Source organism: Harpegnathos saltator, unplaced genomic scaffold, assembly GCF_003227715.2.
Source record: "Harpegnathos saltator strain DR-91 unplaced genomic scaffold, Hsal_v8.6 scaffold56, whole genome shotgun sequence".
Taxonomy (NCBI): Eukaryota; Metazoa; Arthropoda; class Insecta; order Hymenoptera; family Formicidae; genus Harpegnathos; species Harpegnathos saltator.
The window spans coordinates 1,573,295-1,600,608 of record NW_020230382.1 but is presented as its reverse complement, the minus strand read 5'-3'; the positions used below and the strand labels follow the sequence as shown (position 1 = coordinate 1,600,608).

The window sequence follows — 27,314 nt, the reverse complement described above, 5'->3', positions numbered from 1 at the left end:
CGGCCGAAGAAGAGGAGGATTTTCGTCCTGCGCAGCTTCTACCCGCCGGAATGCCGGTGTGCTGCTTCGAAGGAACAGAGAGAGAGAGAGAGAGAGAGAGAGAGAGAGAGAGAGAGAGAGAGAGAGAGAGAGAGAGAGATAAAGGGGGGAGGGAGAGGGAGAGATCGCGCCTTTCGGATGCCTATTACATTAACGAGTGGTGGCGGCCATTGTCTGGCCCAAATGCGAGGCCGACCGCGCGATAATGGCCGCCTGTAATTTGAGGGTAGTCGGAACAGCCCCTGCCTATACGACGTAAAGCCTATTTAAAGGCCGGCGGAATTACGAGGAGAAATTACTTTCAGCCGTGCGCACGTAATTGGTGCAAGAATAATTTTTAGCCGGTGCGGCGTAATTTTTTGCGGCCTTTATTATCGCGCCTGTCCCTGCTCGCCTCTTTTACGTTTGCGCGGGAATTTACATAATGTGATTTCTTCCGAGTTTTTCTCGTCACAATGGAAATTTGTTGTATGAACATCTTGGCGATAATAAAGTGCCGGCGGTAACGTCTTTGTTCGTACTTCTTTCTTCCTCGACCGAAGGAAAAGAAGCGATCTCTGTCGAAGACGAATGTTAAAAGATTCCAAATGTTCGGCTAGAAAGTTCCATGTTTTAGTCTTTCTTCAACGGCAGAGCGGCTGCTTTTTACAAAAGAGGTAAGCAAACGCTGCCGGGACTTTAATAAAAGGCCGCAGACAACGATGATGTTTGATAAATGATTCGTCGCTTTTGAATACAGTGAAATTTGAAACTCGAGACAAATATTTTAACCGATTCAGTGTGCACGTTAAAATAGTTTTTTGTAGAATGATGAACGGTCGCATGGGATACATCAATTCTCGCCTTCTTCAACAGCAGTTAAGCAACATTGACTACCTGGACGAGTGTGACTGCGAGTTGGTGTAATTCCCGTAGAGTAGAATCGACAAATAAACGAAACTGGTTGAAACGAATACGCGTCTCCTTCACGTGTAAAATTAAAACCGAGAAATCTGCATAAGCAAGGGATAAAAATGTCAAGTGTTCCTCGTAAAATTTCCATTGATTTAATCGACAACGCGCGCGATCGTAAAATATCTATCTTCCGAGACTGGACGTTGCTTCGGATCGCTTTCAAAAATTAACTCAACGACACATCGCAGAATTTGCATTTGCTTTTCCAATAAACGCAATAAAGACAGGTGAATACACGGCAGGTTGTTCCGAAGCCGTCTCGCTAAGCCGCGACAAGTTGAAGGTTCGTTCATGACCGAATCACGTACGTTCTAATGATCGCGCGCGATCGGCGTTTCGGCGAGTAAATAAGGAAGCCGTGGCCTTTCCTTCGCGTCTTCGCGGAAGTTTCGCTGTCGAAATGGATTTTCTCTCGGCCCGAGAGGCCGTCGCGCGGAATTCGCCCGATCACGCTGCATCTAATGGCGTGGCCCTTCGGCTTTTTCAATTCCACGGCGTCTTTGAACCCGGCGTTCGGCTTTTTCCACGGCCACCGGAACGTCGACAGATCATTTCTCATATTTCGCGCGCATGCTTAACGATCATTTTCTTCCATCCCCCGTGCCCCGTCCCTTTTCTTTCCCATCGTCCCGACGCCGCGTTGGATAATAATTCTTGCATTACTCGACAAAATTTTCGGTGTCGACGGTCCTCCTCCGTACCAGGAACCAGGAGAGCGCGCCGTGTTCGGCCGCTCTCTCCTCCTCTTTCCCTCTCTTTCTCTCTCTTTCTGTCCCTTCCCTACCCCCCCCTCTCTCTCTCTCTCTCTCTCTCTCTCTCTCTCGTTCTCTCTAACTCTATTCGCTCGCAGACGGCACATCCGACACGAAGTCGGAAGGAATTCTCGTGCCTGAATGCACCGGCACGATTGTCCTATTCCCGGATGACAGATATATACGTGTATATAAACCCGACAAATCTCTCATTCGCACACCCCTCGAGGAAGGGTGACGCTCGCGGTCCGGCCGGTGGCCGACGCTAACTCTGGAACGGAGCTTGACGTCTCATTTGGAGCTGAAGAAACGCGCACCGCGCGCGTCACCTGCCGAGCACGATAAATCGTAATTGCGACCATCAATCCTGCCGCTGATCGACGTCGAACTGTCGGCCGTTTCGTCGAGTCTTGTTTCGCCGGACGAGTGCGAGAGCCGCCGGTCGATTGGACGGGCTGTTGACGTGCGTCCCCGATGTGTCTCACGCTTATCTCGTATCCTGTGTCTCTTAAAATCCTGTGTCTCCGCTGCCGCGATCTGCTTAACTGAACACGGGAGTTCGTTGACTATTCAACGCGTTTCGCGTTTGAATCTTAACGGAGGGAGGGATAATCAAGTGTCGGCACATCCGTTTCTCTTGAGGAATTTCCGATGGAGCCAAAGGTAAGATTCCTATCACCACGCGGATGTAATATAAGATCTTCCCTTTGCTATTTGTCGAGTCGCAAGAGTGAACCACGCGTGAATCGATTAGCCGCGTGGGTCGAAAACAGGGATACTCTATTCGGAGATGATCCTTCGAGGCTTCGGTCGCCGAAACCTCGATCATGATTTTACTGATGATTGTACTTTCAGCAGATTATTCACGAGTCGTAATGATTCCACTTGAAAGCGGAAAAGTAGAAAACGTGATGGAAATTCGTGATGTAGGGAACCGATCAAGCGACAGAACGAGCTAAAAGTGTAATGCAAATCCGTCCGTTCGCGGACGTTGGTCGAAGGCAGGTGACTTGTGTCAAGTTCAAAGATCATCGGAATCGCGACACCACGTAGCAGCGAGTATCGCTGCTACGTGGAACGTGAATATCATCGATGAAACGTGTCGCGAGTCCGTTGTCGAATCGCGGCGATTAAGACAAATTGTCGTTTAAGTAACCGGCACACGTGCTCGCGTTACGCAACCCTCCGAGTCCGCCGTACGACGCGCGAGTCGCGCCCGTTCACACACGTACGTACCTTTATTCGCCGGCTCCTAATCCAGGGCTCCTAATCGTAATCCAAATAGGCTGGCTCACGTGGGTTACACAACCGTAAACCACAAACGTAAAAACACAGCAAAAAGCTCTTTCACGCGGCGGTATTTTCAGTCACTGAACCGTCTGACAGCGGACGACGCGGACGACGCGGACGACGATTACCGACCCATCCAACTCGTACTCTCGCACTGGACACATCGTTTCATGTAGAGAGCCGCATTTTCGACAGCGAGTGTCGTTCCCAAGGAGAAAGGAGCTGGAGCACAGAGCTCTCTCGTAGCGGCAAGCCCGACAGGATGTCCGTCGGACCAAGACTGTCCGGGACTCCGGATGTAAAGGGGCTTAATCCTTCGGAGTGGGTTAATCCTTGGCCACGGCGCGCATTCCTCGCGCATTCACGCGCTAACGCCTGGGTATCGCAAGGATCATCTTAGATCATCGTCGTCGTCGTCGTCGTCGTCCTAGTCATCGTAATACCGGGCTCTCATCGACAACAAGCGGAGAGACTTCCGTCGCGGAGGAGAAAACTGCGAAAACTGAACGCACCCTCGCCTGGCCTGGCGAATCCGGGGGTGGGCCTTTATAGCGCCGTGGCGTGGATCGCCTCTGCGTTGTACGATCCGATCTTGAGGAGAGTCATAATACCCGCGGCACCGTCAGTCGAGTTCGAAGCGGGCGCAGCATGGAGTCGACTGATAGACTATCGCGTAGCCGGGCATTGCCTAACCACGGGCTGGTCGAGTATTGTGCCAAGCCACGGGTTCTCCGTTAAAAAACGGACCAATCACGACGGGGTTGGCTGTTACTCCAATATGGCTGCCAGACAATGTGCGGCACGGTGGCGAGGTGGGAAGGAAGGGAAGGTCTCTACCCATAATGCCATTCTCCGGCTCCCCACTGCGACCCGGGAGCGTATACCCGGGCTTGATCCGCTCGACGTTGCTGTGCCGTGGGCTTAGTCAGGGGTGCATCTTGCCTTGGCATAGCCCCGAGTCATCCCCCCGATTTAGCAACCCTCCCTCTCTCAACCCCGAGGAACGTGCACGAGTCGCTCCAATAGCGTTTGTCGTAATATCGGTCGCGACGGGAGAATGGGGTCTTACGCCGCGTATCGCGCGTCTTCCCTTTCTTCGGCGAAAAAATTGCCGCGGGCTTACGGACATTCACGTATGTCGCACGGGAATTTAATAGTCTAATTATGGGGGAGGCGGAGAGAGAAAGAGATCGTGCTCACAACGACACCTGAGTTGAGAAAATCGATGAGAGGGATGGATCGAGTTTCCCACCAATAGCGGTTCCGACCAATTTCGACAATCACGTGATTTTTGTGCTACTTTATTCATCGATTAATGTCATGTGGAGGGGCGGGGGGGGGAGGGGCAGGTTTGCCCAAATATAATTTTAATTCGAATGGCTTTCGTCCATTGAAACGTACAGAAGTATGTAGAGAAGACAAAGATACGAGGAGCGGGTCGGCAACGATGTAGCACATTTCTAGTTTGGTCATTGCAAAAAAATATTCTATATATATCTAAAATTACTTCTAACACAGAGACAAGCGGGAGAAAATTATTTCGATCGTTCCTCTATAGTGAAACCGTATATATACACACACACACACACACACACAATAAGTTATCGAAAAGTTCCAATAAACTAAAACCTGAAAAGAACATGTCAATCTGCCGCGATCTTCCCCCGTATTAAATCGCGATATTGAATAATTGGCATCGCGCTGACAAACGAACCCTGTCGCTTCAGCATCAATTACGGAATAATAATTACACGTGCAATTGCACACCGGCAATCTGCACGTTAATGCACACACACACATACACATAGTAATTTACGACAATTACAAGCAAGAGAGAAAATGGCACGAAAATCGTGGGAGCAGAGGAGCTGCAAGAGCCGAGAGAGCAGTCTCATTGCCACCGCGGTTTTAGCATCGGCATTGTTTTTGTGCGTTCGTATAAACATGCCTATTTAGTCCTCGCGGTGACTAGCCGTTCCAAGAGCCAGTCACTAGGTTAAAACCTAGTCGGATGATAAAGCTTGTAAACCACCGCTGTTAAGATGCTATCTAAATCCTGTCAAATGCCCGCTCAATTGATACCTTTTATTCCTGTGTCGTCACTCACATTCGGGCGCGTTTCGAGACTGATCGCCGGCGCGTATTGAAATAATTTCATAATTGCCACCGATACGGTCAGTATATTCATTATGCGAGAGCATTACGCTCACAGCGTTGTTCGACAGTGGGCGTAGCTCTCTGTTTACTCTCTCTCTCTCTCTCTCTCTCTCTCTCTCTCTCTCTCCGATACACACATAAGTTTCGCGAGCCCGACAGTCTGTAATGACACGAATCAAGTGCTCATTGCGGCGAGATAACACGAAGCGACACACGGCATAATGAAATAATTGCTGATGAATCACTCGCGGAAGAAGACGAGAAGCAATGTCGCATAAGCGAGCGATAAACGATCTTATTCTCTTGAGACATCTCGGCGGGATTTATTCGCTCCGCAGCCGGAAGACATCGCGAGGATATTCGGAACGTGAAATTAATTCCGCAGGAACGATGCATCATCGATGCGCGGTATTTATCGCGCCGCACACGAGTGCGCGAGTGTTGCGCTCATCGCAGCTCGCCTCGTTATCGAACTGTCCTTCCTCCTGGGATCCTGAGAGAATCACCGCGCGTTCCTCCGCGAGGTAATTTCCGGCGGATCGGGGCCGGAAAATGGCGATGCTGAAAATGGTGACGCTATTTCAATTTACCGTGCGCCAACGTCACTCCGCCGTCGTCATCGTCGTCACGTCGTGCCGAAGAATATCGACACCTAATGGCAAACGTATAGCGCCAGCGCAGCGCTGATTTATTAAGCAATAAGTGCAAATCACTGTATCTGCCAACGCTCGCCGCTCGCGAACGAACTATGGGATGGATCATCGGCTACAGGGGGCGAAAGCGTGTAACGTAACGTAATACAATACGCGCTCGATCCTGCGCGATCCTGCGGGACTGCGCATCCCGAGGAATGCGCGCGGCCTAAGACACTCTCTATGCAGGCCGATAAATAATGACGGCCGCGTGAACTTGTGCTTTCCGATATATATATATATATATTCCGCCGATATACTCGGCCGGAAGTCGTTCCGGAACATCGGCTGACACCAACATGCTCTCTTCTTCGGCTGTCTTTTCCCTTCGCTTCCGCGCCTCCCACGAGGAAGGTGCCTCCACGTCGTCGCGGATGCACGAGTTCGTGCACTCCACGGCGCGCTCCTAAGCAACGTGTGTCGCCAACGAGACGAGAAGCGCCGATGGCCCGAGGGCCCCGTTTTACCCCGTGTTCACCTTCAGTGACTGCATCTGACTCGGCCGATTACCTCCTATAGCTACTCGGTGTTACAACGACGCGTGAAGCAATGAATTCTCCATCATTCTCGCCGCGCGCCGCCGCTTTCAAATTGCGCGCGATCACTTTTGAGTATCATTCGTCGGCGGCGATTAACAAGGCCCGGCGCGAGGAGTAGCAAGGGGTGGTGAGTAACGAGTTATGAATATTCCGCGGGGCGAGCGCGGTATGTTATTATCTGGGGGCTCTCGTGTAAAATCCTGCATTCCCCCCGCCGCGCCATTTTTTCTTTCCTCCCTGCGCTCGCCCGCGAAGAGGATGACGAAGTGGGCGGATTTCGCGTTGCGTTACGCGTTTCCACGGGGCCGCGATATAAGTCACGCGAGTCTCTCGGACATCGATAGCCACTTTGACTGACAATGCGCCGTGAATTGCATCGGCGCGCTCGTGAAACGGACTCGGACACCGAAATTCACGCCGGGCTAACGTAATTAAGGGAATAATGGCGGCTGAAAAACGTTGGTCATCGCTCAGACAACGGACGCGCCGGGTAATCGAACACGCTCACAAAAACGATGTCACACCTCTCTTTTCGAGCAAACAGCGCGCGGATTCGTGAATGCATGCGTGACACGGCTCGGTAATTGCGGAGGTAAACATGAGAATCTACGTCAAACAGCGTGGCAAATGCGGCCGCGATTGATGAACTTACGTTTCTCAAAAGTAGAATCGCACTCAACGCGCGCGCGCGCGCGCGCGCGCAACGTTCGCGCGCACGTCACGTTCGACATTCCAATTAAACGTAATTGCTCGCGATGCGCGGCCGCGTCGCTCTGAAATATTTCTTTCATCGGTAATGAGAGAAAAAATGCCGGGAGACGGAGAGAGCGTAATCGATGATTACACACGTAAGGAGCAATAAAGTCGCGCTCGCCGCGCGGCCGCCGAGCGCCGATAGAAAGTCACTTGATACTTGGAGTGTGACGCGCGCAATCATCGAATTAAATCGAGTCGAATTAAAACAGCGAGGCGGACTCGTCCGCGAGGAGTCAGCGCGTGCACAGCGTGGCGGGAAGCGCGAAATCCGAATTTTCCCGTGCCGCCGCGCCGCGACGTGACGGGAGAGCGGCGGGTAATCGGGACAGCGCCGCGATACGCGACGAGGAATTCTGAAAACGAGGTCAGAAACCTTGCTAACACCTCGTACGCGCGAGTCATTCTCGATCTGCTGGTGTGCCCGTCAATGAGCATTGTTGCCACCTCATAGTATGACGTTCTCTCTTCGTGTCTAGCTTGCACTTTTCGATGGCCACGCGTCCACCACGAGAGAGAGAGAGAGAGAGAGAGAGAGAGAGAGAGAGCCCCTCGGTAGTCGAGTCATGCTTAGAAGGTGCATTTTTCTCATTTCGACTTCCGAAAACTTCGTCTCCCGTTACCGTTCATCTCCTTCCGGCCCGACCCGTCATGCGACACCGGAGGCGTCGGCGTCGTTCGCCAGCCGGCCAGACACGAAGCGACTAGAGGCTTTGCCCCTCAGGAAAGAGCCTCCTCGAGAATTCAGCGTCGCTTCCGCCGCCCTGTGTGGCAAGCCCTGCGCGCGCGGATTACGCTAACTGCTGGCGAATATTTCATTGTAACGCGCGTCGCTTGTCCAATAAAAGCCGCAATTTATCGAGCACTGCGGGCGTGCGAAAGCGCGGCCAAAGTCGAGCGTCTCTCAGCGTGAGACAGATGTTATCGTGACTTAATGTCCAGCGACTTTACGTTCCGCGCGCTTAAGGTGCGCTTAAGGTGCGTGCGCGCGCGCGCGCGCGCACCTCGGTCCACTTTTTCGTTCGGATGATTCGACAGCGCGAGTGTTTTCGCGCGCAAAATGCGTGTCAATCGGACGGACCCGTCTGTCGGACGACGTCTGTCAAAAGTAAGGACGACGCGCGCGCGCGCGCGGTTTCGAGACTTTCTCAGGTCTAATCCCCGTGCGCCGATTTACAAGCGCGTCTCCCCGACACCGGCGCAGGCGACTGCCTGCCGAAGTTCCTTGTTGCAAGTTGTGGTGATGCACAAATTCTTCCGCGGGACATAGTAACCCACATGACAAAACAGATTTTAAATCGGTCAATCTCTAACTATTATCACCCCCACCCGCGCAGGTGAAAGAACTTTCGTCTCTCGCGGAGACACGGGTGTTGTTTATCGAGATGCGTCACTCCACGCGTGCTTTCCGTGTGAAACTTTCCGCTGAACTTTCGACGCGACGTCCTCTGTCCCATCCACCGACATCCCCAGTCGACTCTGCATGCAGGCTGTTACTTTAATTCGAATTCAAACTTGGCGCGCGCGAATCTACATTCTTATCTATATCGGGGGGCGAGGATATGTTAATGTCCTCTTCCGCCTCTCTTCCGTGCTCCGCGCATCCTTCCGTTTCGATCTCTCGCCCCCGCACGCTCTTTCGAACGGCGAGAAGAGAATGGCCGCTGATTTCTTTCTCGGCGACTACCTCGCTTTTCTCGCGGATTTCTCGGCGCGGTAATGAACGCCAGCAATAATGCAGCCAGCGGCTAATTGTAACGAGTCTCGGAACGCGATTAAGTCCCGAGCAGAGCGAGCAGTGCGAGCGTCTCCTACAAACAGGAGGGTATTTACACAAGAGTGTGTGTGGACACACGCGCTTATTGTCGCACTTCCCGCCCGCTCCGAAGTCCGATAGAAATCCGCGAAATGGCACAGTTGGCACTCTTATTGCTCGCGAGCCTTTCTCAGGAAAGATCGTCGACGAGAAGAAGAGAAAAAGAATGCCTTGATGCATTAATGACAGGTTGGAGGTAGAGCGGAGAGGGTGTCTAGAAAGGGCTAATGGTACTCGAGGTGACAGGCTGACCTTAACCCACGCAGTCTGATACATATCTATCCTAAATCAACACGATTCTACCACGAGAAGCCCGTCTCTACTGTCCCGGCAGCGCCGTTCTATTGTTTATTTAATGTTTGGCTTTGCATTCTTTTCCGCACTCGAGCACGTGTTTTATCCGGCGCGCCGCGCGGTCGGACAATACTTTACATTCCAATGGGATTCGCCGGGAGACGCGACGATAGAAACGTTTTATAAATTATACGCAGAAGTCTCTCGAGCCCGAAAACCGTTACGTGCCGACTTCTCAACAACAAGTGCTCCAACGTTCGCCTCGAATTTTGTCGAACTTCTTCAGCCCGACAATGGAGAGATGCGGAAAATGTCGTTACGAAGATATTTATAAATGCCACGAAGAGATGATGAAAGAGGAAGAAAAAAAAATTTTTCCCTGACAAAAGGGGAGGTCGCATTGTGTTGTTATACGGTAGCAAAAGTCGAATGCCGAATTCGGTGAAGTTTCAGAACGGACGACGAGCGTGCATAGTCGCCGTCGAGCGAGGCGACGCCGCTCGCTTATAGAACTAGCATGATTTGCAAAAAACCTCACAAAATCGTAGAGGCGATCTCAACCAGGTAACGACTCCTACAGACTGTAGACAAGCTCCATTGTGCGGCGACGAGAAGTTCGAAAAGCCCGAGAAGAAGGAGGTGCCACAAACTTAATTTTTCATCGTTACCGCCGACTGTCGTCATCACCGACACTCTGTGCATCTCGGCTCTAATACGAGTTTTATGTTAATGTTTTAATCCGCCGATAGGATTGAAACGTTTTGACGGTACACGAAGGACGTGATGGCGAAGGCGCGATGGAAGGCACGCTCGTGCTCGTCGGCGAGGAATCCGGGCCCTTTTGTCGGCCACGTCGAGACGCGCGGCTTTAAAACGGCCGCTTTACAGTGACGTTATATTCCATTTTATTAATGTGAGATTAACGAAGGGATTAATTAAAGCGCTCGAACCAAGGAGCCGGCATTCGAGCCGGCTCACCGCCATGGACAGATATAATTGTGAGGCGCGTTGCGATTGGTTGGTATTCGAGTCGCTCGCTCGGTTTGCGAGCACCTACGAGACCCACATAATACGTTATTATAATTATATTTATCAATGTCAGCCTTCATTACAGATAATGCCAGGCGTGTTCACCGTCGGCGAGATTCGCGAGATAATTTCAAGCATTATCATTCTGCGCTTGCGTTACGTTGCGTTGCGTGACGAGCGATCGTGCCGGTTTCTCAAAGATGGAATTCGGGCTTCTAATTAGTTGCTCGCTTTCCATGGTATATTCGTGCGTGTTTAGCACAAATAATGTATACACACGTGACGAAGAGCGACCCGCTTGACGGAAAAATCGAGCGCTTTTTAGCGCCCGGAGACAACAATATGTCTACTGCGAGCTCGCGACCTTTCCCGAATCCTTTCGCGAAATGTCTTCAAAGACAAACGGAAAATCTTCCTACGAAAGCACGCGACATCGCAATTTCGCTCTCGGACCTTCGGATTCTCTCTCTCTCTCTCTCTCTCTCTCTCTCAGCGAGATTCTTTCGTCTCTTGGAATATTTTCAATCACGAATATCACTTGTACGCGGTGTCGCGTCGAACAACGTTCCGCGTGTTCTCGCGAGCTCTTTCCAAGCTCCGATACGTCGCGATTGTACTTTTGCGTCACGCATTGTGCCGGCGCAGAGCCAGATACGACATCGCGGCTATTGTTGGCGCGTATTTTCATCCCGAGGCTTCCTGGAAGTGCCCTCCTGGATTCGTCCCGAATCCGTGGCGTGCAACGAGCCACGATATGAGTAATGGTGCGTGCTCGTGTTATAGGGGTGGATGTGGCAAGTCATGGCCCCGAGTATCCCTGTAACCCCATACACGCCTCGCCAGCTGCCCTCGGGCACATCCCCCATGGGGGCCGCCGTTGCTGGCTGGCATAGCTGGACTAACATGGCGGAACACGCACAGCTCCAAATATTGATTCTCTCTCGGGACGCGCGGCGAGGAGACGAATCTCTCTCGCGCGAGGGCGCAAAAATTCTTGTCCCGCGAACGGCAAATTTCCGCGAGCCGCTCGTTCGTCCCGACTAAGCCCTGTGTCGTCGTCGTTCAATCGCGCTCGCTCGATCGTTTCCGCGACCCGCGAAGCGTACACTTCGTCTCGCGCGGAAGAATCGCGCAAATCGCGAGAGAACTGCATTACGATTCCTGCTGATCGTTTTACGCGTCGCCCGGAAAAGTCAGGATGACGAGGAGCTTTTGAGAATCGCGAAGGGCCCGAACCGGAGCCGGATCTCAAGAGCGGGACTTCCCCGCGCGTCTAATTCCAAATCCACTTCGGGAGCAATTGGTTACGGCTGTTGCCACGTGTGGAGATAGGCGGATATTATTTTTTTCTCTCCCCAAGGCAGTCCCTGACGAATCGAGGCGGAAATTAACACAACGCGCTCTATCGATTGCACCTATCGTTCTCCTCCCGCCGACTGCGCGCCTTTTCGTTTCTCCATTTTCATTCTGTTTCCTTCTCGTATCGTCCCTCTATTGTATTTCTCGATGAAAAATACAGCCTGTTATCAATCCGTTCATCGCGAAGACGGTCGCGCGATATCATTTGCGCGATTGCAATTGCGAGACATGAAAGTAAAATGTGCACCGCCTCGTCCGGCATTGCATTTCTCTCGTGAGGGTTCACTCTGGAATTGACTGTTACGCAACTGCAGTTTAATGACTCAAGAATTCCCTGAGATCTTTCATATTTTGCTGAATTACTGATGCGCGACCGTTCAGAGGTATAAATAACCCAAGTATTTTCCCCTTGAATATTTTTCGAGTAAAAATATGACAAAAAGAGTCGTGCAAATTGTAGGATCTTCGTGTGATAACATAACGATTTGGCGGGCCGCTACGATGACCGGCGAACACTTTGGCGCGGAGATCTCCGCGCGATATAACACCTCCGATATCACACGCACGGCGTAAGAAATTCTTGGATAAATACCTGAAGCACTATCTCTAATGAGTTCACCCAGTCGAAAAACAATAAAAGGAAACGTCGATGTCACTCGCGGAGGGGACTCGGCGCTTTCTACCTTTGGAACTTGCCGCGAATGTAATGAAATTTCGCAAAAGCGTATCCGGCGCACGCGCTTCGAAAACAGCTTCTAAAACGCTGCTCTATTCGCTAATGAACATTTCGATATTGCGGCCGAGAGAGGGCAGGAAAAAAAAAATAATAATAATCGACCGCGCCTGCTGGGCTGCGCACACGCATGGCGGATGCGGCCATGCTTTCACGATCTTCCCCCCTCGAGATTTCAGTCCACGCACGGCATCCACGCACAGATCCACGCACTATGCGCCGCCCGCGCACGTGGCAGATGTTCAGTTTTATGCGCTCACGCATGCGTCCCTCTCTATATCGAGAGGTCCCCACCAATCCCAATTTCGCGCTGTCCCTCTACAAACTCCGACGTCCTCCTGTCGTATCCCGTCTCAATACACCGGTGTACCCTCCGTTTACCCAGGTATCGAGAAAAGGAAGAGAGCGAAAGGAAGGAAAAAGAAAAAGAAAATAAAAAAAACAGAATAGAAGGAATAAAAAGAAAAGTGCGTTCCAAGTAACAAGACCGGTACCTCTTTATATAGAGCGAAGCTCGACGCAAAAATTCGCGTTGATTTCTCACTCGCCGAAGGCTGCTCACTCCTTACGTAACGTATCGCTCGATATCTGGCCGGATCAACGGCGATTGATCAACGAATTGACTCGTTTTCTCACAGAACACATTACGGTCTTTCCGTTCACCTCCCAGTCCGGTCTTCTCCATTCTCGTATAGTATAGTATAGTCGCGCTCGCAGATAATGTCATAGGCATATCTGAGAAGGCGGAGTTGTCGAGTCGGCTGAACGCCCATTACACGACTTCAGCCTCACGATGCGTAACGAAACTTGATATATCTTCCGGCGCAATATCGATCCCGATGAAAGTTATTTAGTGTCGAAGGTGCTAATAGTCGGTTGCACGATTATTATATATATATATATATATGTGTGTGTGTGTGTGTGTATACCCGAAGCTTTCCGCTCGGCTGGGTGTAACGTACCGTAATAATAAGCATAAAAGTATAACGAGCCGTCCAGTCGGGTTATCTGCAATCACGCGTACCGATCGCGAAGCGAGCGTTGCTCGGAATCCGCGTGTCTACGATAATAGTCCGTAGTCTCGATGTTCCGCATGAGTTTCGTCCCGGTCAGATCGCGCGGAACTAGCCGGCTTGAAATTCGGATCCTACCTCTGGCCTCGACATTTCTTTCGTTTAACACGCTGATTTCACGTTTTCTGAAACCTACGTCGATCTGATTAAACCTGCAGTTTTGCCGAGAGGTCTCTTAAGAACCCGCAAGCGGCAAATTGCACGTTTTCTGCTATTTCGAGGCGCTGGGCGCGGGACTTTTGTCTCTATAGAGACTAAATTATCCATTAAACTATTGGTCCCTCTTCAGGTTTCTTCAGGTGGATGTTGGACAGTCAGGAGCGAGAATAGAGCTGAAATTTCGACTCGGCCGACGACCGTCGATGCTTCGCCACGGCGAAACGCGCCGAAGAACGCACACCCGAGGACCGACGACCGACGACGAGCGTGCGCTCGCGTTCCTCAGACAATGCTATGATAATTTATTCCGTGGATGTAAATTTTTCTACACGAGCCGCCGTGTAATCCATCATGCTTCGTCAAATTGGTACAAGCACCTTGCGCTGCAGCGGTAACGCATACGCTGCCTTTTTCCACCCATGCGCTCCGCTCCACACACGTCCACACACACACACACACACACGCTCCCGGTTTCTTTTCACCCCGAAGCACCGGTCCTGGGCGCGGATATTGTGATACGCATCAAGTGCATGCGCTTCGCGAATGCGTACGAAAGGATTGTTCATACGAGCATTAATACTGTGCTGTGTCATCGACACCGTATCACACCATTTTAACGACGGATTTCTGAACAAAAATCCAAGAGATCGATGTAACAACTCTCGGTAACAACTCTCCCAAGCGACAAGTTAATATCTTCTACGCGATACCGCAAAGTGTAACACATATTGCAATGATAAATGACCCGAGCTTCAAATTGGGCTTCGACTGAGATAAAGCGACGTGGCCAAGACACCTCCGCGCGGAAATTGTTCACGGTACGTGAGGAAGCCGATGCAAGCCAATGCGAGACCACCCGCGTACGAATCTTCGGTGCGTTAGCCACCGGGTATTATGCAGGTTGAGGCGAATAAATGCGAACAGCCGGACGGACGTATCGTGCTGAATGCAGCGAGCGGAGATTAGCCGCGAAATAGATTTCCCGAGTTCGCATAAATGCATGAGCTTTTTCGCTCACGAATCCGCGCGTCACACGAGGTGGCATGCGTCGACCTTAAATAGCATCGCGATTAATATCCCCAGTCGTCGACCCGGTCTGTCCCGACGCACGCATCGCGCTCTTGCTTTATATTACATCAGACCACCATTTTCTCCCATCAAGCCCTACGGAATAAGGATGATGGAAGAATTTCTTATGTATTAGTCTAGTAGCTCATTAATCATACACGCCATGCGCCGAATATCTCGATTGATCGACGACGAGATAGCCGCGTAATGAGCTCCGCCGCCGCCGCCGCCACCGCCGCCGCCGCCGCCACCGCCGCCGCCGCCGCCGCCGCCGCTGCCCTTCTTGGTCCATTCGGCTCGAAAAGTTATTACCGCTTACTGCTGGATTAATAATTCGTTTCTACAGGCGCTCTCAATTCCCGGAGATACATCCCGAAAATTATTAATCGCCCCGGAGCGCGTCTTTGAAAAAGGAAAAAAAAAGTCGCAGGAGGGTGGGAGCGCGCCCGCGTCGATACACGGATTCCCGAAGGAAAATTTAACAAGCGGACCTTCGTCAACCGTCGATAGCACGCTCGACGTGGAGTGTCTCGTAGCTAGGCGTATATTCCGTCGGGCGCAAAGTAATTAAATGCAGAGAAGGAGAGGGGAACCGAGCCCGAAGGGCTGGTCAGACAGAGTGGGGCTCGAGGAGACGAGGAGGTAGGGAGGAAGGTAGCGAGGGCGTTCCTGAAGCCACTCCCCAGCACCGAGTCCTCCGGAACTGGAACCTGCCTCGAAACCCGTAGTTATATACCTGAACAAAGTGCACCTTGGCATGCAGGTAGAGACGCCGTGGCGTTGCATGCGCGCTCGTTACAGTCTCCTGCCATTTCGCGCTGCCTCCCCCTCCTCCGCCGCCCCTGCAGCACGTACATATTCGCCGCGAGTGTCCTCGAGCGTTTCTCCCACATGGGCTTCGTGTCGCGTAACATTTCTCCGCTCCGTTAATGTACTTACTTCTCGGCGCGATTACGCGCGATAGAAAGTGCGCGCGCGCGGTGAGAAATGCCGAAAAAAGCGACAAAAGCAAGCGAGACACGCGCTTTCCATTTGTGCTGTAATTCCGTGATGAATTTCCACGGCTCGCCTTTCTTCTCTCATCCGCGCTTCGCGCTGCTGGAGATCCGCTAGACCTGGGAGAGACTACACTTGGCTACCAAGCGGAAGTCGCACGATATATCCGGCCCGCGACTCGCATTTCACGACTCGGCGACTCGATGAAGCGACGAAAACATTCGCCGCCTGTCTGTGGACTCTCTCGTATGTACTCTCGTATGTACTGCGGCTGAAATCTCGTTAGCGAATGCGCGAATCGCGGAGCAATTATACGCGGGCGAAAAGTGGAGGAGATCCGATCCGCCTCTCATCCGCTCGCGCTGAACGCCACTTCGCGTTCTATTACGACCAATTATTCAATTACACGGGCAATAAAAGACTGCGGTGCTTAATTTAATCGCTCTAGCATACCTCGGCGATATGTCACTAACAGCGCGCCAGACACGCTCTCGTATGAGCCGGCTAAACTCTTTTTAATGTGGCGCTCGACACACGTTTACGATCGCACGTTCTCGATCATATCGATCGTTGTTTTGTGCCTCCCCTCCTTCCTCCTTTCTCTCCCTCGTGATGCATGATCACGAGGTATTTCACGGTGTATGGTGTATTTCGAAAGAAATGGCCGGCGGAGTGCATTCGGTCGGCGTGTTTATGCTAATTAGACGCGCAAAGGTGCGGCCAGGTGCGGCAGGCTGGGGCTATAGTGAATGTTCGGATTGGCTCTTACAAATTGCCGCGTTAATTCGATACGCTCCCGACGTAAAGAGCCGCGAGCGCCAGATGTACTTAGCTGTTCTTGCACACCGGCGCACACCGGACCGAGCGTCGAACATGCGCGCAACGCACACACACATGTGTGTGTACGCCGACTAAATCTTTAATTAGGGTCCCGATCGTCATCGACAAACGAGCATAACGAAATAAAAGAAGGAAAAGAGACGAAATTGCGATCGATACGCTGGCGGGGGACAAAAGAATGCTCGCGGATCCCGGCGATGTCGGAACCGCGAGGCAATTCGGCCAACGTCACCTCTGACTGATTTCTTCCGCGAGTTCTCGCGCGCGCGCGAGAGAGAGAGAGAAAGAGAGAGAGAGAGAGAGAGAGAGAGAGAGGTAGGAGATAAAAATCGCAAGCCAACTTACCGGTTTCCAGGTCTACGGTGTAAGGAAGTCCTGCCCATGGGTCGTCATCTTGCGTCTCCGGTTCTTTGGCGTCATCCTGCAAATAAAGTTTCTTCCCATGAGAAGATTACTTACTCCGATCGAGCGGAGAAGTGTCCATTTTCGCGAATTAATGTAGCATTAATTAAGTCGCTGCTACACTCGCGAGTCGCCGAATGAGAGAGAAAAATTAAGTCACGCGACTCCGAGGAATAAAAATGCATCGCGTTAATTTATTCGTCACATCAATTATAATTAATCAATTGACAATGACGTATGCGCGCGTGCGCGCTTATTATCGCAAGGAGGAGCCAGTAAATTAGCTAGAAAATTAGGTTGAAAGAGTAGCGCGCCGAGGTGTGTAGCGAGGCGCTGACCGTAATTAACGACGCTTTCGCGTCTAAGAGGTGTCAAACGGGATGACCCGACGCGAAGCCTGGCTCTTTCTCTCGTGCTGAGAGAAAGACGTGGATCGATACCGGCTCTCGATCACGAAACGTAATTCCAACAAAGACGATCACACCGGCAGTTCGCGGTGCCGACGAATTCGAGACGAAGCTCGCGCAACAATGGCCGAACTCAATCGAACGCCATTCGAGTCGGCCAAGGCCGATCCTTATGGAGACGTCATAATCAAGCAAACGACCCTACCGCCGACAGGAAAAAGGGCCCAAGGGCGCGCGTATGCCCCGGGCCATAGGTCGCCGGGACGTAGCGGCGTTACATGCGAGCTGCAGTGAAATGAGTTTAATGAAAACAGTATTGTACGCGATCATTAATCACAGCGGGTCTCTGATAGTGGCCATCCACACAACCACCGGCCCTCTATCTATCTATCCCACTCCCCCACCAGAATCCGCTTCTCACTTTCTCTCTCTCTGTCCCTCGCAGCGCGTTCTCTCCCTCACCGACCCCTCTCGAATCTTTCCATCCCCCTCTGCCTACGCTCCGCGGTCACTTTTTCATTCCGGCGGTATGATGTATCGTTGTTGAGTGGTGCGTTACGCCGAGCTCCGCGGAGTTATGAATACGAAATTCAATCTATCCAGACGCCCTAAAATCGAACTCGCAGCGAAACGAAAGCGAGCACTTCGCTGTGAATTTATTGGGGACACGTCGTGTCTATATGTGTATGCGTGCGTGCGTGCGTGCGTGTGTGTGTGTGTGTGTGTGTGTGTGTGTGTGTGTGTGTGTGTGTGTGTGTGTGTGTGTGTGTGTGTGAATCGAAAAAAGGAAGAAACATCTGTTATCTGCAGCAGGTAGCAAATACTCTGAGGATTCCGCACAAAAGTAATGTCATTACGTCATTTTTTGTCTTCATTTGTTCTCTTCCTCTGTGATTCGGGAGCGAGAGAGGGAGAGAGGGAGGAGACGTCGAGCGATCCTGAGACATTCCACGTAATATACCGTGAAGAAAGTTGGAAAATTGCTGTGCAATTAAAAAAACCGGTCCTAAAATATTTTTGAAGAGTCACGGCCACGTATAGCCGCGTGCCTTATTTTGGGCCCACGACGTCATCTCTTTCGACTCTCGAAGGAAACGTCGGTTCTGCTCGACGACGCAGCCCTCGATGCGACAATGGGGGTCCTGTCAGCGATACGGACTTGCATGGCTGGCATAGCTCTCAATTAAGGTTTACGAACTGTTACGAGTGTCTGCCCCGATCATCCGCCTTACAAGGACCAGCACGGATAGAAAGCATAATTCAAATCAGCCTCGATCGCCACGAGTAAATACGAATTCAATATGGTACCGCCGATCGCCGGTGATGTGGCGCGAGTCACGCTGCCTCGAATCGCACGTGTAACTCGATACGTTTCACATATTGCGAGGCTCGTAGCTCCAAGGAACATTTATTTAGACAATTATTACTCGCGAATGAGAGAGCGTACGTGATGATTAAAAATTAAAAAGAAACGTGTATCACGTGCGACGTAAAATCGCCTGACGTTTTGTCTGCTGGAGTCTGCTGGAAATAATTACAGACACAATTACGAGCTCGTCGGGCGGAAAGTTACGCGAGAAAGGACGAATCGGGGGGAAATCGAATCCGGCTATTTGACAATGCTGACGAGAAAGTCGCTCGTTGAGCGACGTAGGAGCGTAGTAGTAAATCGCGAAGAGGATAATTTTGCCGGATGATGCGGTCGTTGAGGAAAACGCGGTAACCCCGATCGTCGTACAGCGTGTTCGCCATTTTGCTCCAAAATTCCAGCCGACGGAAACAATCGGGACAAGAGAAGGAAGCCAAACCCACTTTGGCTGGCCGGGCGCGTTTTCAATTTCCAGGACCATCAATACGTCCCTCGGAATCCCCCTCCCAGGGTGCTCCAATCTCTCTGGCTATCGAGGTCCCCTCTCTTCCCCTCCCCCCTCCCTCTCACTCTTTCTCTCTCTCTCTCTCTCTCTCTCTCTCTTTCTCTTTCCTCACCCGCTGTCCTTTTCTCCCCAACCAGAAACGCCTCGTGGATCGACAACGTTCCTTCTCTCTCCGTCTCCGTCTCTCTCTCTCTCTCTCTCTCTCTGTCTGTCTCTCTCTTCCTTTTTGGTCTCGTCCCTCTTCCGCTCTGATAGGTCCGTCGATGGCGCCCCTCGTACCGAAGGGGATGCTGCGTACATCTATCATTTTATCCAGACCCCGCCGGCTTCACGGATACATCGCAGGAACAAATGAACGCTAGCCATTTTGATGGTTTTATGAATACGCTCGGCAAAGGATGAACGGGGCGAGAGGGCCCGTTGTTTTCGTCGAGATCCTCCTCCTCCTCCTCCTCCTCCTCCTCCTCCTCCTACTCCTCCTCCTACGTCGTGCAGATCGCACGATCCCGTCCTCTTCTCACCGCGTGATATCCACCCGACCGAGCCTCCGTCCTCGCCCTGCTGGCACCGAGACGGAGTCGCCCTAATGGAGCCCGTCGTCGTCTAGGAGAACTCGCTTCATTTGAATCGCGTCGGTGGATTAAAAATTCGCGTCAGTCACGACAGCTCGAGAAAGCGACCTCCTACTATCCGAGAGTAAGGTGGCTGTGGCTCGCGGCGATTTATCTTGCGCGATACGTATCCGCGTTGAAACAACCTAACGGTGAGGTGAGGGAGGCTCGCCGAGTGGAAACCGATCGGGCTTTGCGTTACGATTGTTGCAGACATCCTCGGAATAATTACGAATCATCGGATGCCGATGATACGCGTAACGACACGCGCGCGATCCAGCGATACGCAACGAGTGTGTGCCGGGAGTGTCTCTCTCCGGCACGAGCTGCAGGTCGATCCAAGTATCGAGTCAAATATTTATACAATGACGTTGCTAAGAGCGATGTTTTCCCCGTAATTGATGACATGCGCGCGCGCGCGCACATAGCCGCGCAAGTTGTGTCGCGTCACTTGTTGGAATGTAATTGTAACGTATTTTTCGTGTCTCTCAAATCGCTGTAATTGCACGCGCGGACGAATAATAACGAATAATAAACGATAAATATGCGAAGAATCGACAAATGAACGCGCGAGACAAATCGTAGCCGCGCCGAGCACGGAGGGGAATTTGTTGTCTTCGCGACCAATGCTTTCCATCCTGAATAGCTCGATCGAACTTCCTCTTTCCTACTTTCTAGATTGACGTTCCTCTAAACGCTTCCATAATTCATTCCCGTTTCGCAGCGAGACGGAGTCGCTCTAATGGAGCCTGTCGCCACGACGTGCACCGATCATTTAAATCTTGGCTCTGGATTAAAAATTTCTGCCAGTCACGGCGGCTTGAGATAATTGTACAACAGGAACATGCAATGTTGCTTTACAGCAGCTTCACCTGCCTAGCTTCTTCCTAGCGACACATCAACGTCGTTCCCGACACGTTGACAAACACCCCACGTTGCAAAATCGTTCGAAAAGTGTTTCATTACACATTCGACCTTGGCTTCGGACGCTGGCTTGATAATCCTGCGATATTTTTTTCCCGCGCTCCGATGATTCCGATGAACTGTCGTGTGTCCGTCAAAGGAAGATGAAGAGACGACGAGCAGGCAAATCGAGAGAAAGAGTACGAGAATTTCGACGCGCGCGGATTTTCAGCGCGGATTTACGCGTTCTTCAGTAAGCAAGCGACTTGTTCCATTTCGCTATTTGCGAAATAATAATAATCGTCATCATTCTCGACGATGGGAGGGATTAGGTTACATTGTCGTTGCGAGTCTGTGATACCGCGCTGGCACCGCGATCGATCTCGTCGAAATTATGTCGGTTTTGAGGCCGAGTAAAAAGCGACGTGTGATTGGACAGATACGCGCGGTCAAATTTTCTCATTATCGCTTCTGACAACGCCATGCCGTTTCTCAGTGCCGTTGCTGCCTGTCTTTAGTTAAAACAATTCTGCGGCGAGACGTTGGAACAATGCTTGTCAATAATCCGTCGCAATGCGAGACAGAGAGGAAGAGAAGGAGACTCGATCGAGAGACTGGAGGCCCTCTTTGTTCTCAGCTGTTCGCGGACCGTGTCTCGCGTATCGATGTGTCGACTTTCGATCGAGATCGAGGGTCTTCCCCGTATTATTGGGCCCTCGAAGGCGGCGGCGAGCCCTCACAAAGGTGGAACCCGCTGGAACAATGCGATCTTCGTGGAGGAAGAGGCCGGGAGACGGAGCGGCGCATAGCGACGTCGGGAAAGAAATAAAGAAAGAAGGAACACCGACTACCGAAGGTCGTGAGAAGAAGAGAGAAGAAGCGAAGAAGCCGGAGGACGGAGGGAGGACGAGAGACAGAGAGGGAGGACGAAGAACGTCGAGAAGTCTGATGGGCTACCCGCCCAGAACGTCGATGCAGCGTCATTGTCGGTGACCATCGTATGGATGAGCTCTCGTAGACTCGAATCTCTCCCCGATACTTAAACGCACCTCGCGGCGTCCATCCACCGAAACGCGCGCGCGCGCGCGCGCTGCGAGCGGAGGAAAGTCGTCGCTATCGAAAAACACCTCGCACGAGAAGAATCGACTGGAATCCAATCAACGGGAAGAACCCGCGTTCTTCACGGATCGACGCCGGGGATACGTTCGAGCGATTGCTAAAGCGGCGGAACAATGTTGCTCCGCGATACATTTTACAGCGCGGAATGACAGTCGAGCTCTGGAAAATTAAAGGACTCGCCGTATTACGCAAGAGATTCTCTCGGAGGGGGGGTGGGGGGTGGGAGAGTGGTTACAGAACAAACTGCTCGATCGTCGACAAACCGTCGTTGCGCGTAGAGACGTAGTCGAGGTGGTCTAGTAACACAAAGATCGAACGCGATTTTGCTCAACTGAAAGAAACACTATCTTCACCGATCGATGCCATCATTATCATTGTATAACGATGAAATCACGAAGGTATCACACGGCGCATCTTAAACCTCCGCTTAAAGTCTCCCGATTATTACTTCAAGCGCGGCAGTTGGATAATATCGAACAATCTCCGTTCTCTCTGATCGTAAATAAAATAGTACGCTGAGACGTTTGACGGATAAATACCACGAGGAGGCACTAGGAGAAAAGAATCGCGTCCGACGGGCGTCCCCGTCACCTCGTGCGAGCGTGTCTCTTCGTGGGACACCCGACATAATACGTCGTGAGACAAAGCGACCGCTATCTTAGTCCGTGCGTACAAGTCGGAGAGACAAGATCAATGCCCGATACGGGCTAGGGATTGGAATATCGGCCGAGATCATATCCGAGGACTCCTAATCTCTCTCCTCGGGCCTACCGAGGACGGAGGCTGCCGGGGCCAGCTTAACAGTCTCCGTCGTTCATCCACGAGCGATTATGAACGTGGGAGCCGCGCGATGAATGGCAAGGTGGCACAAGGTGGGCGCACAAGCGCCAAATTTCCCGTAAGGAAGAGCGAGGTTCGCGGGGTGCGAATGTTCACGTTCCGAGAACGAGCAGCTCCCCTGCGAATGAGCTTTACACACTTCACGCGGGATGCGCGACGCAGAGAGATTGTGAGGAGATAACCACCCGGACGATCGGATTCCATCCGTTAGCCCGGCAAACGGTGTCATCTTCATTTTGTGCCACGCCGTCGACTTTTTACGAGTCGATACGAATCTATCGGCACAAATTGTTCCGTGTTTGTATCCCCTTCTATCAGCGCGTCAAGCGGCCGCCATTCTGCCGTCTCGAGACGCATTCCGACGTGCGCTATTCTCCAATCGAGTCAGCAAATTGATTCCTGATGACGGTCGAGGGCTGAGAGACGAAGACCGACGAATAACCGTCCTCGAGTATTCTCGGACGCGCGCGCGTGTGTACAAATGCCCGGAAGCCAAATCTGGAAGTCTTTTTCACGCGCTCGCGCGCGCAGAATGTCGCGCTTCCTATTCGCGCGAGTAAACCCAATTGGCCGGTGATTACCGGCGAGAGAGAGGCAGGACAGGAAAACGCGCGAGATGTCGCGCGAGTTATTCTTCGCGAGCGGTGCGCGCGCAGGTGCACGCGAGCACGTCGAGCTTTCTATCTTCGATAATCGCCTGGGGGACACAGGAAGACGTCAATGGGCCCCAATGGTTGCCATACGGAGAAACGAAGATTTAAATTAAGTTCGAGGAAGCGGACGCTTCCTCCTAACGCGTGAAAGCAGAAAGCGGCCGCAATCTCGATAAACAATTGTTTATTAATCGCCGCGCGCGCAACGAGTGAAATCGCGCGCCCGCGCGAGTTTTACGATGTCGCCGGCCGACACACGAAATTGGAACACGGCGCGACGTGTATTAGTCGCGCGTATGGGGAGAAGGAAGGAAAGAACGAAAGAAAGAAAGAAAGAAAGGAAGGAAGGAAGAAAGAAAGAACAAGTTTCCGCGTACCTTCTGATTGGTGGCATTAATAGCTTCCAAGGCTTTCAGCTTCTCGATCTCATCCGCCGATTCCTTCTTCGACGTGGACGGCTTTTTGGTGGGTGCCGCCGCCGGCTCCACCAGCGTGAATCCCAGATCCACATCCTGCTTCCACAGCACCTCGATCAAGTCCATATCCTGGAATCAAACGCACAGGCACGATAGCGCGATATTATTGGCGTGAAATGAATCGGCCCGCGATTCAATTTGTCTCCGTCCCCCGACAACATCCGCTCACTCGCTCGATTATTGACGCGACGTCGATAATAATGGTATCCATTATTTCGCGCTATTATAGTTAACATTAATTCGTGTGGGTCTTTCAGAGCCACACGTCGTAGAACACCTCCTTTTGTTATCCGCTCGTACGAGCGAAAGAGCGGACTACATGCGGGTTGCACTTTAAATGCAAATCGGAGGGATGCAAATATATACGGGCGGGCGCGCGCGGGCTTTTTCGTCGTCCTCTCTACATCGATGTTTAATTCTCTCGTAATTAAACTTACATCACCGTTTTAGCGGCGTTCGCGTTCCTCTAGCCACAAAACGGCGCGGTATATACTCTTCCTACGCGATGCCTTTATTCAGGCGTATTCGCAGGAGAAACTTCTGTCGGATCGGGCTCGATCGACCGAGCGCAGCAGATGCTTTTTGAAATTAATGAGATTTGTTCAATTTTCGTCGTTAGGTCATAATGGAACGTGTCTGAAGAGATCTTTTAAAATCAATTTGATCGATCGGTATTCGTCATATCCGATCCGTCAGCCAATTTGATAATGCCATCGCGACTTAATTTGATATTTTGCATAAAGTAATCACAATGTCGCTACCAATCTCTCTCTCTCTCCCACCCACCTCCCTCCCCCCCCTCTCTCTCTCTCTCTTTCTCTCTCTCTCCTAAAAGTCTCACGATTAATATCTGTTGCTTCCACAGCGGAGTACCCCCTGCGCGCGCGCGAACGAGAGGCTCGTTCGTTTATGTTTATTTTACATAAGTTAATAACATCTGGCCTCGATCGCCGTTCAGGACCAGTCTCGATCTTCGAGATTCATTTTTGTTGCGTCTCGGATGTCCCTCGCAGGGAGTCCCATCGACGAGTGTGTACAAAAGTGCATGATTAATGATGGCCGAGTATCGATGCATCTCGAAATGGAGGAGATCGAAGAAAGGACCCGGGAGAAGGGACCAATCACATGACGGGGCACAATCCTCGGGGCAGCTGCCCCGTGGGTTTTAATCGAGCCAATTTCGCCGAGTTCGTACTGAGCCTCGTTAACCAATCTACGGATTTTCCTCGCTAATCTGGAGGAGCTCACCGTACTCGTCGCGCGCTACATGAACTGATTAACATGTTCTGCGAGAGGAGAGACCACGACTCACGACGCTCTCGTAAGTGCCGTGAGAAAACTATTGATTCGGCCCAGCCCCTTCTCAAAACCTCCTCGAAACAAAGGAAAAAGAAAAACATCGATTACGATATTTCCGACAATAACGCGGACCGTGTTTTATGATATAAAGGGTGTCCCAAAATTCACGCAAGAAGTAACTTTGATAGAAAACACAGGTTTATAATTAAAAATTGTAAACTTTTTATTGATTCATAAAGTATACAGTATAGAGTTATGTATGGAATAGCATATCGGATAAACGGCCACAGCGAAGAGAGTTCGTTGAACGGATTATGGAACAGCAACAAGTGGATGCTGATTTTTCGAACAAAATCATCTTCAGCGATGAGGCTCATTTTCATTTCTTGATGGCTTGGTTAATCGACAAAATTGTCGCATTTGGGGTTCAGAAAATCCACGAGTGATTGTCGAGAAACAAATGCATCCACAACGTGTGTCACTGTTTGGTGCGGATTTTGGGCTGGAGGCATCATCGGACCATTCTTCGGAAGAAAATGCGGCTGGTCAGGCAATAACAGTTAATGGTGCTCGCTATCGCGACATGATAATCCAGTTTTTGCAAGATATGGATGTGGTTTCAACAAGACGGTGCCACGTGCCATACAGCCCGAGAAACAATTCAATTACTCCATGAGTCATTTCCTGGTCGTGTAATTTCCCGTTTTGGTGATCAGATCATGCGATTTAACGCCGTTGGACTTTTTTCTTTGGGGGGGTTTTTGAAGTCTAAGGTTTATGCCAACAAGCCCACGACCACCCCTTGACCACGCCTTGAAGGAGGAAATTGAGCGCTGTATCAAATTTTGCGTAAATTCGCATTTATGCAAAACGGTCATGGACAATTTCAACAAAAGAGTGCATATGTGCCGGCAAAGCCGTGGAGGCCATTTACCCGATATGCTATTCCACACACAACCCTAAACTGTATACTTTATGAATCAATAAAAAATTTACAATTTTTAATCATAAACCTGTGCTTTCTATCAAAATTACTTCTTGCGTGAATTTTGGGACAACCTTTACCTCCTTCACTTTGTCTTCTTCCGGACGATTCTTTCTGGCAAACTCTTGCCCTCTCCCTCGGCTCTCCCATGATACAAGAGATGATTCTTATTGCGCGAACTACAACGTGCGAATGCAAGGGGGAATGCCATAACGCTGTGGCGAGTGATTAAAATCACTCCCGGTCTCGGCCGCGGCGCGTCGGCCCCTAGGTTAGGTATTTAAACACACTCGCTGTCGATATATATACCAACAACGATCTCGCGTCTTGACAAGCGTAGAAATGGAACGAGCGCGCGCTATCTCCAACGAGCAGAAAATCGAGTAATTTAGTATGAACAGAAATTGTGCCTTTATCGAGAACATACCAGCATCGGCTTACACGCGCATCGCCTACTCATCGTTCACCACGACGTTTCCCCGTTCACCGATAAACCGGCGCCGGAGCGTAACCGTCGGCTCGGCCGAACCGCCATGTTTGCGGATTAAGTGGCTAGCGGGACCACGCGGCCGGACTCGGCCGGTCTTCGGCCGAACGATAGACCTTCCGCGCGCGCGCGCGCGCGAGCGCGTACGAAACGTTTCCGCGTCAATTACAGTCGGCGGACACGTGTTTAGGGCTGCCGACTATTTTCCATTGTATTCGTCATACATTACGCGCGCGTTATTCTCACGTATGGTGGCGAGGATGCGCCGATACTTGAAACTGTAGCAATAGTTTTCGCTTCGTCAGCCACGCGCGCGTAGGTTAAGCGGCTTGATTCTTGTCGAAGCGTCGCGGTCGGCGAGACAGGAAACTCCGCCGTATTCACAACGCCGTGGCACCTGAGTGCTACGTACGAGTTTGCGACGAGGAAGCCGCGCGCGACGACTCTCCTCCTGGCGATTCGTTCTTTTCCCTCCGTTTTGTTTTTCGAGAACGTACTGCGAGAAGGGACGAGTCGCCTCTTGTCGAGGCGATGCCTGAATAGAACGATCGAATCAGGAAGCGATTAGATTTGATTCCCGCGCGCTGTGGACACCGCGTGCCAACTCGAACGCTGCTTCCCGCCGCGTTCAAGTGCCTCGGAATGGTCCTCCCCTCGTCATACGCAGAATCGCTAGCCACATTTTTTTCCCAAAGGTCGACGGACGGGAGAATTA

At 51.4% G+C, this 27,314-nt stretch overlaps 1 protein-coding gene across 6 annotated transcripts in view; it reads right to left on the bottom strand.

Annotated features, from left to right (window-relative positions):
- The window catches only part of cnc (NFE2 like bZIP transcription factor cap-n-collar), a 111,286-nt gene that overhangs the window by 46,515 nt on the left and 37,457 nt on the right, over positions 1-27,314 (bottom strand). For all 6 annotated transcript variants that reach the window (XM_025303657.1, XM_011145414.3, XM_011145415.3 and 3 more), the window contains exons 2-3: positions 23,730-23,897; positions 16,889-16,964 (exon numbers count right to left, since the gene is read on the bottom strand). In XM_025303657.1, the coding sequence (XP_025159442.1) occupies positions 16,889-16,964; positions 23,730-23,897 (244 nt within the window). The remainder of the gene's footprint in view (positions 1-16,888; positions 16,965-23,729; positions 23,898-27,314) is intronic.